Source organism: Triticum dicoccoides, chromosome 2B (genome assembly GCF_002162155.2).
Source record: "Triticum dicoccoides isolate Atlit2015 ecotype Zavitan chromosome 2B, WEW_v2.0, whole genome shotgun sequence".
Classification (NCBI taxonomy): domain Eukaryota; kingdom Viridiplantae; phylum Streptophyta; class Magnoliopsida; order Poales; family Poaceae; genus Triticum; species Triticum dicoccoides.
This window is the reverse complement of record NC_041383.1, coordinates 806,714,140-806,725,938: the sequence shown is the minus strand read 5'-3', so window position 1 is coordinate 806,725,938 and position 11,799 is coordinate 806,714,140. Positions and strand designations below refer to the sequence as shown.

At 43.6% G+C, this 11,799-nt stretch overlaps 1 protein-coding gene across 1 annotated transcript; it reads left to right on the top strand.

The window, feature by feature from the left end:
- The first annotated feature begins 4,233 nt into the window (after window positions 1-4,233).
- On the top strand, window positions 4,234-8,053 carry LOC119366468 (putative receptor-like protein kinase At3g47110). Its single transcript, XM_037632207.1, has 2 exons — window positions 4,234-7,317; window positions 7,486-8,053. The coding sequence occupies exons 1-2, from the start codon at window positions 4,245-4,247 to the stop codon at window positions 7,875-7,877; spliced, it is 3,465 nt and encodes a 1,154-aa protein (XP_037488104.1). The 5' UTR covers window positions 4,234-4,244; the 3' UTR covers window positions 7,878-8,053.
- Window positions 8,054-11,799: the final 3,746 nt, after the last annotated feature.

Below are 11,799 nucleotides of genomic sequence, written 5' to 3'. Positions count from 1 at the left end.
TTCGGATTCCCCCCTCCATAATTCGGAGCACGCATAATCAGCCCACTGCAGCAAGTGAATACATTCCAGAGTACCAACTGTCAGTTGTAAATTGTGACAAGCATCTATACATAATCCAATTAATTTATCCATCGTAGACAGCAACTACTTCTAGGTGTCAGCTCCCAATGTATGATGAGACTTGGTCATACGAGTACATGTAGAAGAGAAAAGAATCTTCTCGACTCTAGTGCAGATCTCCTCCACTGCAAATTGTACCCCGAAAAATTGTACTCCATTAGTTGACAAATTGAGTATACTACAAGTTAGGTACTGGTTGGCATGAAGTCTTGCCCTTCCAACTGGTTGTCGATTTGTTTGTTGATCAGAGGGGTATGATACTAAGGGCTCTTTGATTCAAAGTAATTTCATAGGATTTTCAGTGCATTGAAAGTTTACATCCGCTCTAAACTTTTTTTATAACCTTTTTTTACTGCGGCATCGAACACTCTTGGATCCAAATTCCTGTGGTTGCAAGATGTACAAGCGAGTCAGCATTTACTAGATGGGAAGACTTGGTTAGAAGTGGTATTGACTAATCATCCTATCTCGGTGGCCCTCGTTGCTACTGACAGACTAGCGTTGCGCAGTTGGCTGTCTCAGAGCATGGTTAATAGTATAGCCAACTGCTGGCTATAAGCCACTGCCATGTCATCTATAGCCCATCTTATAGCCAATATGTACAATAGTTGATTTGAATAGTGTATTATTTTTTTATTATATGGCCCACATTTCATTCTCACAAAGTGCCTAGGAGCACGTGCTAGAGCTGGCTCTTCATCAAGAGCCCGCTTACCTTCTTTCTCCTCTTCTCTCTCCTCCAACTAAGCAAAAATATACTAGTTTATTTCTTATAGCCAGCTGACTCAGCTCTATTGTACTTGCTCTCAGTGTGATGTGTAAGGTCATGGCGTGTGGCAGACCACCTTAAGTGTATCACTGCTGTGCAATTAATTCTCTACTCAAGAGAGTAATGAGCATTAAGTAAGAGAAGACTTACATCAATCTCAACCAGTTGATGGAGACTTAACGACAACCAAGTAGTACACAACTTGTACTAGTAGGTGTACTCCATTTGTCAGCCAATGGAGTGCAACTTCCGAGCGAAGACCTGGCTTGCTTGAGTTGTTGGCCAGATCGACAAGATTTTATTTTTCGCGTATGACCAAGTCTTAACTCTCATGGCCTTCTTTGATTCACACGATTCTCAAAATGCAGGAATAGGAAAAATATAATACTCCCTCCGATTCAAATTATTTGTTGCTCAAATGAATGTATCTAGCACTGAAATACATCCGTTTCAACGACAACTAATATGGATCAGAGGGAGTACCACTTCTAGCGAAGTTTTCCCATCTAGTAAATGCCCACTTGCTCGTACATCTTGCATTAGTTTGTAGGCAACCTAAACAAGTTGCTCTTTTCTGTATGGACGAAGTGCATATCTTTTTACTCAGAATGCTAATTTGAGTTGACTATAGGATATTACCTTCGCCCCAAATTATTTGTCTTAGATTTGTCTAGATACGGATTTATTTAACACTAAAATGTGTCTTAATACATTTGTATTTAAAAAATCTAAGATAAATAATTCAGGACGGAGGGAGTAGAAAGGATGGAAATCAAACACTACTACAAAAGATGGATTTTAATCAAATCAGATACGTGAACTAATCTCCAATTACTACTACAAAAGTTATTGTATTGTTTCATGTTGATCACAAAAACAACACCATTTGCTACCTTGCCAGTTGCGCTTGGCTAAATCTCTATTCCTAAGGAAGCAGTTGGTAGTCTCGCTTCCAGGTTTTTTTTAGTCCCACCTTATATGGTTTTTTTGTCCTAAAAAAATCTACGAAATTTCGTAGGTTAACCAGGGACAACTCCCACCTCCCAGGTTTTTTTCGTCCCATCTCCCATGGTTTTTTTTGGTACCTCGTCCCACCTCACACTAAGCCGCCACGAACCGTAAAAACCGCCTACCTTAGCCAAATCAACAAATCTCTCTCATTAATGCAATTTTCTTTAGGAAACAAATAATGGATTCTTTCCTACCTTAGCCAAATCAACGGATCTTTTCTATTAATGCAATTTGCTTTAGCAAACAAATAATAGATTCTTTCCTACCTTAGCCAAATCAACGGATCCCTCCCATTAATGCAATTTGCTTTAGCAAACAAATAATAGATTCTTTCCTACCTTAACCAAATCTACGAAATCTCTCTCATTAATGCAATTTGCTTTAGGAAACAAATAATAGATTTTCAGGAAACAAATAATCTCTAATCTCTAATAATTTCTACTCCTAATGAAACAGTTGGTAGTCTCCTCCCACCTTCCATGGTTTTTTTTGGTACCTCCTACCTTCGCTGGTTTTTTTTCGTAGATTTTTTTCGTTCCCTCCCCTCACTTCATCGGTTTATTTTCGCGTCACCCTCTCACACAACGAAAGAAATCTAAACAGATCAGAACTTTTCATACTGGCGCAAGTTATTTAGTAATGTAGAATCAATCACGAACAATCTCTAAAGATCAAATCTAAATTAATTAACCTTACCTTAAATCACTCAGTTACATTAATTAGAAAACAAATAATTGATTTTCAAAAAATCGCTCAATCACGTAAACCTTACCTTAACTCACGGATGGTAATCAATCTCCAAACAAAGGAAACAATACATCGAGGGAGCAGTAAATAAACTCCCTTTCTTATGACATGTATATGATCTTTCCTTCCCTCTACGTTGTCGAGCGTTCTTGATTCTCGAGGCCGATGCTTGGGCTGCGTCACTGGGTCGCGACGGTGCTGGAGGACGAGGACGGCGAGGCCGGGTGCCGCGGCACCGCGTTGGCCGCGACCGGTGAAGGTGGCAAAGAAGGGCGGCTTCCCTGGCCCTGGCCATGGCCGTGACCCTGTGAGTTGGTGCGGTGGAAGTGGCACTTGAAGGACACGGCGTGGGTGGCCGACGCGCAGACGCGCTTGGAAGCGGGCCCGTGGCCCGTGCCGGACGGCGCCGACGCCGACCCGGCCCACCTCCTCCGCGTATTCTTGGAGCTGTGGCTGGCCGATTTACATGAAATTAATTCCCTCAGTTATGGTGGCAAATATAATACACATAATCCATATTGTTATGTACTAGCTTGTGTGTGTGAAATAGATGGATTATGGTCCCGTACCCAATAAGATGGATATGTGTGTGTTAGAGAGAGAGAGAGAGGGAGAGGGGGAGAGAGCGAGGAAGAGGGAGGCAGAGAGTGTGTGTGAGGAATTGATGATAAAAAAGGTCGCCAATGTCACTTGATATATATGAGAATATTAATATTGAACTTTTAAAGTTAATGTGGCCCAGTTGCAACGCACGGGTGTTCTTCTAGTTATCTCTAGTTAGAATCAGCCCCCTCCATAGGTACCATATAAAGATCTTAATCCTTAATGGAACCTTCAACTTCCAAATGAATTTCCTATGGAAAATGGTATTACTGTTAACCATGTCGGAGCATATGGATTTTACCATGAACGCTCCTCATGCGTGCAAATTCAAGTGGAGAACATCCGCTTGTTGAGTTAAATTAGCTGACAAGAGTTGAACGACCTGTAGCCAAGCTGTTCATTTAGTCCCAGTCAGCGTACGACAGAAAAACATATTCAAAGGAGTTAAGGACATAACTTCCACTAGAACCGAAGAAAATGGCAAGCGCTAGGTAGCATTCTTTCTTAATGTGGGGGAGATCTGCGCCTTTGTTAGGGCAAAAACTACTCCCTCGGCCCCATAATGTAAGAGGTTTTTTGACACTAGTGTAGTGTCAAAAAATGTCTTACATCATGGGACGGAGGGAGTAGCATGTTAGCAGCGTACTCGAAATCATGATGCTGCAGGGCACCTATTTATTAAAGCTCAACTGGAACATTTTTACTAGGAAACTTGAGCCAAAAGACGTATGACATGTCCACTTGGCTGGCCGTTCCTTGCAAAGTACGACATATATATGACCCATCACCCATGAGCAGCATGACACAGAGTCAAAGTCTCCGCATGACTCCACAAGTTAGTTTGAAGAGCTCATGTCATCATAGCAATAACAGTTGACATAGCGTTTCATATGTATGTACATCAATCATTGAAGCAGAGCCATCAGCCTTCTATAAATGCAGTAGAGAATTCATATCTCAATGCATCACCCTGTCGACTAGAGCCTAAGTCCAAATGTGCGATAGAAAGCATATGCCTCGTGTGGGTTCCTCACCATCACTGCCTCTAATAATCCTTGTCCTCTCCTCTCTTCTGACATATTCAATAGTAGGTGCCACAACTCTCCACGGTGATGCCAACACCGACTTCCAAGCCCTCCGTTGCCTTAAAATCCATCTCGCCACTTCTTCTGGGCTCCTAGCCTCATGGATGATTGACGATCCCCTCCACCATTTCTGCACTTGGTCCGGTGTTACTTGCAGCAAGAGGCACACATCTCGCGTTGTTGCACTCGACCTCGAGTTGCTCCACCTAGATGGCCAAATACCTCCTTGCATTGCCAATCTCACTCTCCTCACAAGAATCCATCTACCATCCAATCAGCTTACGGGTCTGATCCCTGCTGAACTTGGCCTATTGAGTAGGTTGCGGTATCTTAACCTCAGCTCAAACAACCTTGGTGGCATGATCCCAAACAACCTATCCACATGTTCTCAGCTTCGAGTCATTGATCTTGGGAGCAACTTCATCAACGGTGAGATCCCACCAAACCTAAGCCAATGTTCAAATATACAGCAGCTGAACTTGGATGACAACAAGCTCACTGGTGGCATCCCAGAAGGGTTGGGAACACTCCGCAATCTTTCTGTTTTGCGCCTTGCCGGAAATACTCTTACTGGCAATATTCCCGTTTCACTTGGAAGCAGCTCTTCTCTCCACTCTGTCTATCTCACCAACAATAGCCTCACAGGACCTATCCCCTCTCTCCTAGCTAATAGTCCATCACTTCAATTGTTGGTCTTGACCAACAATAACCTTGGTGGAGAGATTCCACCTGCACTATTTAACAGCACATCACTCCAAGTTTTATCCCTGGCAGTAAACAACTTTACCGGGTCCATACCTGCTGTTTTCCCCAATATTGTTGACTCACCCTTGCAATATCTTATCCTGACATCAAACAATCTTGCAGGCACAATACCTTCTACTCTAGGGAATTTTTCTTCCCTTTGTTGGCTCTTGCTTGGACAGAATAGCTTTAAAGGTAGCATCCCGTTGAGTATTGGTAAGCTTTCCAACCTACAAGTACTAGACTTGAGTTACAACTTCTTGTCAGGGAGTATCCCTGCCTCTGTTTACAACATATCAGCACTCACATACCTTGCCATGGGTGCGAATATTCTTGCAGGGGAAATTCCATATAACATTGGATATACCCTTCCAAGAATCCAAACTTTGGATATGGGAATGAATAAATTCCATGGCCAAATTCCCACTTCACTAGCCAATACGACATATCTTCAAGAGATTAATCTCTCTAACAATTCATTCCATGGTATTGTGCCTTCTTTTGGAACTCTTCCCAACTTAATTAGCCTGAATCTTGGTGAGAATCATCTCGAAGCAGGAGATTGGTCTTTCTTAACCTCTTTGACCAATTGCACCCAACTGGTGAAATTATTCTTGGATGCAAACATCCTTCAAGGATATTTGCCGAGTTCCATTGGAAGCCTTTCAGAGAGCTTAGAGGTATTGTTATTAAGAGAAAATAAAATATCAGGCACGATACCACAGGAGATAGAGCACCTCACAAACATCAAAACTCTTTACATGGAAAAAAATTTGCTTAGTGGAAGTATCCCAGAATCACTTGGAAATCTTCAAAACTTGTTTGTCCTAAGCTTATCCCAGAACAAACTTTCTGGACAAATTCCGCTATCAATTGGCAATCTAAGCCAATTGAGTGAGCTATATTTACAGGAAAATAATTTGAGTGGCCCGATCCCAGAAGCTCTAGGAGACTGCAAAAAATTGGACATACTGAACCTCTCTTGTAACAGCTTCGATGGTAGCATACCAAAGGAGCTCTTTACTCTTTCTTCCCTTGCAGAAGGTTTGGACTTATCTCACAACAAACTCTCAGGAGAAATACCGCCAGATATTGGTGGCTTGGTCAATCTCGGCCCATTGAATATTTCCAATAACCAGTTGTCTGGACAAATACCCTCAAGTCTAGGTGAGTGTGTCCACTTGGAGTCATTGCACATGGAGGGAAACCATTTTCATGGGAGAATCCCTCAATCTTTCATGAATTTGAGAGGCATCATTGTGATGGATCTATCTCAGAACAACTTGTCCGGTAAAATCCCTGATTTCTTTGAGTCCTTTAGTTCCATGAAGCTTCTCAATTTATCGTTCAACAACCTTGAGGGACCAGTACCACCAGGTGGAATGTTTCAGAATGAAAGTGAGGTGTTTGTACAAGGGAACAAGAAGTTATGTGCGAGCCCCCCATTGCTAGATTTGCCACTTTGTAATGCAGTGATATCCAAACAAAAGTGGTACACCTCCAAGATTCTAAAGATAGTAACAATTACTGCTCTTTCTTTGGTTCTGTTATCATGCTTTGGAGTCATTATTTGTAAGAAGAGAAAAAAAGTCAAACAAGCAGCACATCCATCTGCCAAGGAGTTAAAGAAGTTTACATATGCTGATTTAGTGAAAGCAACAAATGATTTTTCTTTAGCCAATTTAGTTGGTTCGGGAAAATATGGGTCTGTGTACAAAGGTAGAATGGAGTCTGAAGAACAGCATACAGTTGCTATCAAAGTTTTCAAACTTGATCAACTTGGAGCAACAAAGAGCTTCCTTGCTGAATGTGAGGCACTGAGAAACACTCGTCATCGTAATCTTGTAAGGGTGATCACTGTATGCTCGACATGTGACCTGGCAAGAAATGAGTTCAAAGCTCTTGTTCTTGAATTTATGATAAATGGTGACCTAGAGAATTGGCTCCATCCAACACTACCCGACGAGCATCATCCAAAAAGGCCATTGTGTTTGGGTTCAAGAATAGTGATAGCAGTGGACATAGCTGCTGCTTTGGATTACCTCCATAACCATTGCATGCCGCCTATGGTCCACTGTGATCTGAAGCCTAGCAATGTCCTTCTGGATGATGTCATGGGCGCATGTGTTGGTGACTTCGGGTTGGCTAAGTTCCTACATGGTTATTCTTCTTCGATGACAATTGATGGTTCTACAAGCTTAGTGGGGCCAAGAGGATCGGTTGGATACATTGCACCAGGTAACAATTTTCTAATACAAGATGTTGTATTTCTGGAAAATATCTCATATGCTCTCTGGATATGCAAGTAGTGTATATTACTTTATTTTTTACCCAGAAAATCTTCTAATTCTTCTGCTCCAATCCTTCTCTGCTAATTGATTGTTTGAATAACTATACGTATTGCAGAATATGGTTTGGGGAGCAAAATCTCCACGGAGGGTGATGTTTACAGCTATGGAGTCATCATATTAGAGATGCTCACAGGGAAGCGTCCAACTGATGAGATATTTAAAGATGGCCTGAGCCTTTACACACTTGTGGAAATATCATTTCCGGGGAAGATTTGTGAGATTCTAGATCCCAGAATCATCCCCTGCTGTGGGAACCTAGATGAAGAAGAAGCAGTAAGTATATTGTTGAATCATCAAATGGTCGGGGGAACAATGAGCTGCATCACCGCTCTCATTAAGCTTGGCCTGCTATGCGCTGCGGAGATGCCTAAAGATCGTCCAGCAATGCAGGACGTTTACATTGAAGTCACCGCAATCAAAGAAGCATTTTCAGCACTGCAGGGCTGAAGAAAAGTACAGCCATCAGTATATCAATTTCCCACACACTGCTGGTCTGGTGCATGATGACCTATGACTGGTTTTCTTTACGCAAGGCTTTATTTTATTTTTCTTCATCGAAAGCATGCTATGTTTTGAATTATCTTCCATTTCACAAACAAACTTGTTCTTGTCTTGAAGGCAAACTATAGTTCAGCCTATATAGAATAAAGTTCAGCATGGGAACTTTTCTTTTCGACTTGGCTGTTTTTTCCTACACCTAATAAACTTGTGTTACTTTAAGGTTTAAGCATAACTATGACCACACCCATGTAAAGATGTTAAACTTGCACATCAAACTGTTAAAGTTAAAAATTGGAACACATGTGCCAAGGATATCATATTTCTCTCACAAAAAATAATTGTTGGAGAAGACAGTTTCAATCTGCGCGGTAGAGGGAAGAGGGGATTATTAATAAACCAGAAAATCAAATTTAAGAGAGAAAAAAGGAGACTAGTACGTCCAGAGAGAACTATCGACAAAAATGCAGTAACAGAAACAAGATAACTTGTGAAAAGGAAACCAAACAGAAATAACAGTGATAATCTGTACATGGTGTACCTTCTTTCCAGGTCTAACAAGCCTCATTGCAACTTGTGCTGCTGTCTTTGCTCTTCGAGTAACCGGCCATGTGTATGAGCCACCACAAAAATAAAGCCGTCAATATGACAATTCGCATCTCTGTCAAATGAGAGCAGAATCCTCAAGTCTTGTGTAATAGTAAAAGGATAAAACATGGTAGAGAAGGCTAAAGCAAGACAATACTTTTTTACCATACCATTTTCTAGTAGGACTGCATAATCAGTGGCAAGCGGGGATAATATGACAAGTGTTGGTCACAGATAAGCATGTTGGGAAAGTAAATGCCCCTTCCAATCTTCCTCTTCAGGTTCTTGTACACATTCCCAGTTTATCTGCCATCAACAAGAAATACTGAGTGATAAGGAATCCAGCAAGGAAGCAATAAGGAAGATGTTATGAAAGATAAAACTGGATGCATTACTCTGGTATTTGTGATTTCCAAATCTAGAGTCATCAATCCCTTTTGTGGGAACCAAGATGAAGAAGCAGGGAGTACTTTAGACCAAGAAAATCATCAAATGGCTGCAGAAACAATGAGCTGCATCACCACTCTCGTTAAGCTTGGCCCGCTATGCGCTGCGGAGACGCCTAAAGACCGTTCAGAAATCCAAGACGTTTACATTGAAGTCACCGCAATCAAAGAAGCATTTTCAGCACTGCAAGACTGAGCAGAAGTACAACCATCAATTTCTAGAGACTGCCCACACACGCTGCTAGTCTGGTGCATGATGACCTACACTAGTTTTATTTACACAAGGCTTGCTTTTTTTCCGTTGAAAGCATGGTATATATGTTACTAGTCATCTTCCATTTCCCTAGCATATTCATACTTGTTGCATATAAAATGAAGTTCAGCATGTGAACTACTATTCTTACGACTTGCTGTTATTTTCCTACACCTAGCATTTAAGTTTTAATCCAAACTATGAACTAACCACACCCCTGTAAACATGTTAAACTTGCACACAAAAAGGGAAAGTTAAGCTCGCGGTTCCATGCATGAATGGTAGGAAAGCAGTAAGGCACAGATGCTCGGAAGTAGGCACCAGGCCACCGCACCAAATTCTGTAGTTCTCTGCAACAGCTTCTGCAGGGTGCAGAGAAGTACAACAAGAGCACACGTAATAAGCTACAGATCTATTTGTTATAGTAGATTACTTATCACTAGGTTTTTGTAGGAGTACTGTGTAGAAACTGTGGTCACTGCAGCACGCTGGAAAAAATTTGTTTTACTAACCACTTCCTTTTGCTCTTTATTTGAGAGAATACATTTCCTTTTTCTAACCATGCGTGATTTCTATATACATTATGCTTATAGGTGGGCATTGTGCACCGCAGACTACTGTAACCATGTCGCAAGCAGCAGGGCCACCTCGTATTTTTTGAGCTTAGTTCTTGTTTGAAGGGTGAATTTGAGTTTTATGTTGTACTTATTTCCTAGCTCACGGTTATAGTGTGTAGGGTGAAACCAGCCTAATAGTAAACTCAATGAACTGAGGTAGGTTCCACAGTACCTCAACCCAAATAGGGGTTGGCGAAACCAGCCTTGGTGCAGAGGAGATAGGACAACATACCACCGAGGAGACATTTTAGAGGGTGAATCGAAGCAGCTAAGTTCCCCAGCAAATTGGCGATACAGGGTGGCAGTTCACGGTGCAGCATTGGTGGAGTCGACGCGGACAAGAAACCGTAGCAGAACTTGCGCCGCCCCAAAGCCGGTGCTGACCCTGATGGCACAAGCCAGGCTCACCCGGCCTCTGTGCGGGCACAAGCTGAAGGCTCACCGCACCACCAGGAAGCAGCTCCTCCCATGTGGAGGGCACCTGCTCGATAGCTCCTAGAACCGAAGACGCTGGGCACGGCGTAGGAGGTGCAGACTATGAACCGGAATAAGGGCATCCGGTGCGATGCGGCGCAGCACCTGCTGAGTCGACGGAGGAAGGCTGGAAAAGCACGGACCAAGGGTCGAACAGGTGGCGTGCACCTCCTCAGCGGGCAGCAGCGACAACAGATGCGAGGCGGCTCTCCTCCAGGCGGGCAGGGGAGGGGCTGGGCGGGGAGGGGCGAGCGGAGTAGCATTTGGCGGCGCGAGCGAGAAAGGCTGGGGAAGACAACCGATGGCAGCTTATGAACGTTGGTGGATCGATCCGGTGCGAAGGACGGGAGAGGAGGGACGGGAAGCGGCCATGCGGAGGAGGAGGAAGGAGGACGCTGTGGCCGGGGTAGCCAGCGCCGGCGCCGGCGGCCCCGGCTAGTCGGCGGTTTGCTCAGACGCCGCCCGGGATCGATCCCGGGGTAGCCTGGCAGTGGCCCCATGTCCCAACACAACGACAAAAAACATTGCAAGTACGTACGTTTGTCAATGCTGTGTAGCTACTTGACTCTTTTTTAGCTTAAAAAGCAGCTACTTTAACTTCTTTTTTTTCATTTTTGACGGTGAATTTTATTAACGAATACAAACAGAACGAACACACACTCAACCTCTGCATAGGATGCACACAGCCTATCAATGCACACACAAAAACACGCAAAATCATATAAGAGCATCTACAGCCCGACATGGCAAATTCGGCAGCTTAAAAGCCGGACGCATCCGCTGGAATTTACGGGTCACAAACCATATTTGGTGATATGCATCCGAATACCTCATATTTAATCCCGTAGTTCCAGACACCATGAAAAGTTTTCTTACGTACTACATACACCACTAAGTTTTATCGTCGGAGATGTCCACGACGTGCTCCGCCTCCACCTCCTGTAGACCATCCGCGACGTGCTCCACGTTCGCTTCCTGCAGACCATCCACCTCTGCCTCCGCGTCCGTCTCCTGCAGACCATCCGCTGTGTGCTCCGCCTCCAGCAGACGACGCCGCTTGGCCTCCATCGCTAATTCCGGCAGGAGGGAACCGAGGATCGTGTGTTGCTCCGCCTGCAGATCCGCGGCCCCAACGTCCCCCACATTCTCCTCCTTCTCCAGACCATCTGCCTCCGCCTTCGGCTCCTCCTCCCACTAGTGCAGAACCGGGCAATAGCACCGGTTCGTAAGGCCCTTTAGTGCCGGTTCCATAACCGGCACTAAAGTGTGGTCACTAAAGCCCCCCCCCCCTTTAGTACCGGTTCTGCACGAACCGGTGCTAAAGGGAAACCACGTGGCACAAGCCAGCTCCGGGGGCCTGGAGCCAACACCAACCGGTACTATAAGATTTGGGGGTTTTTAGTTTTATGATTTCTTTTTCATTTAATTTTGTGTTTCCATTTTAATTTTTTTTCGTTTGCTGGTATTTTACGATACTACACATTGTAAACGTT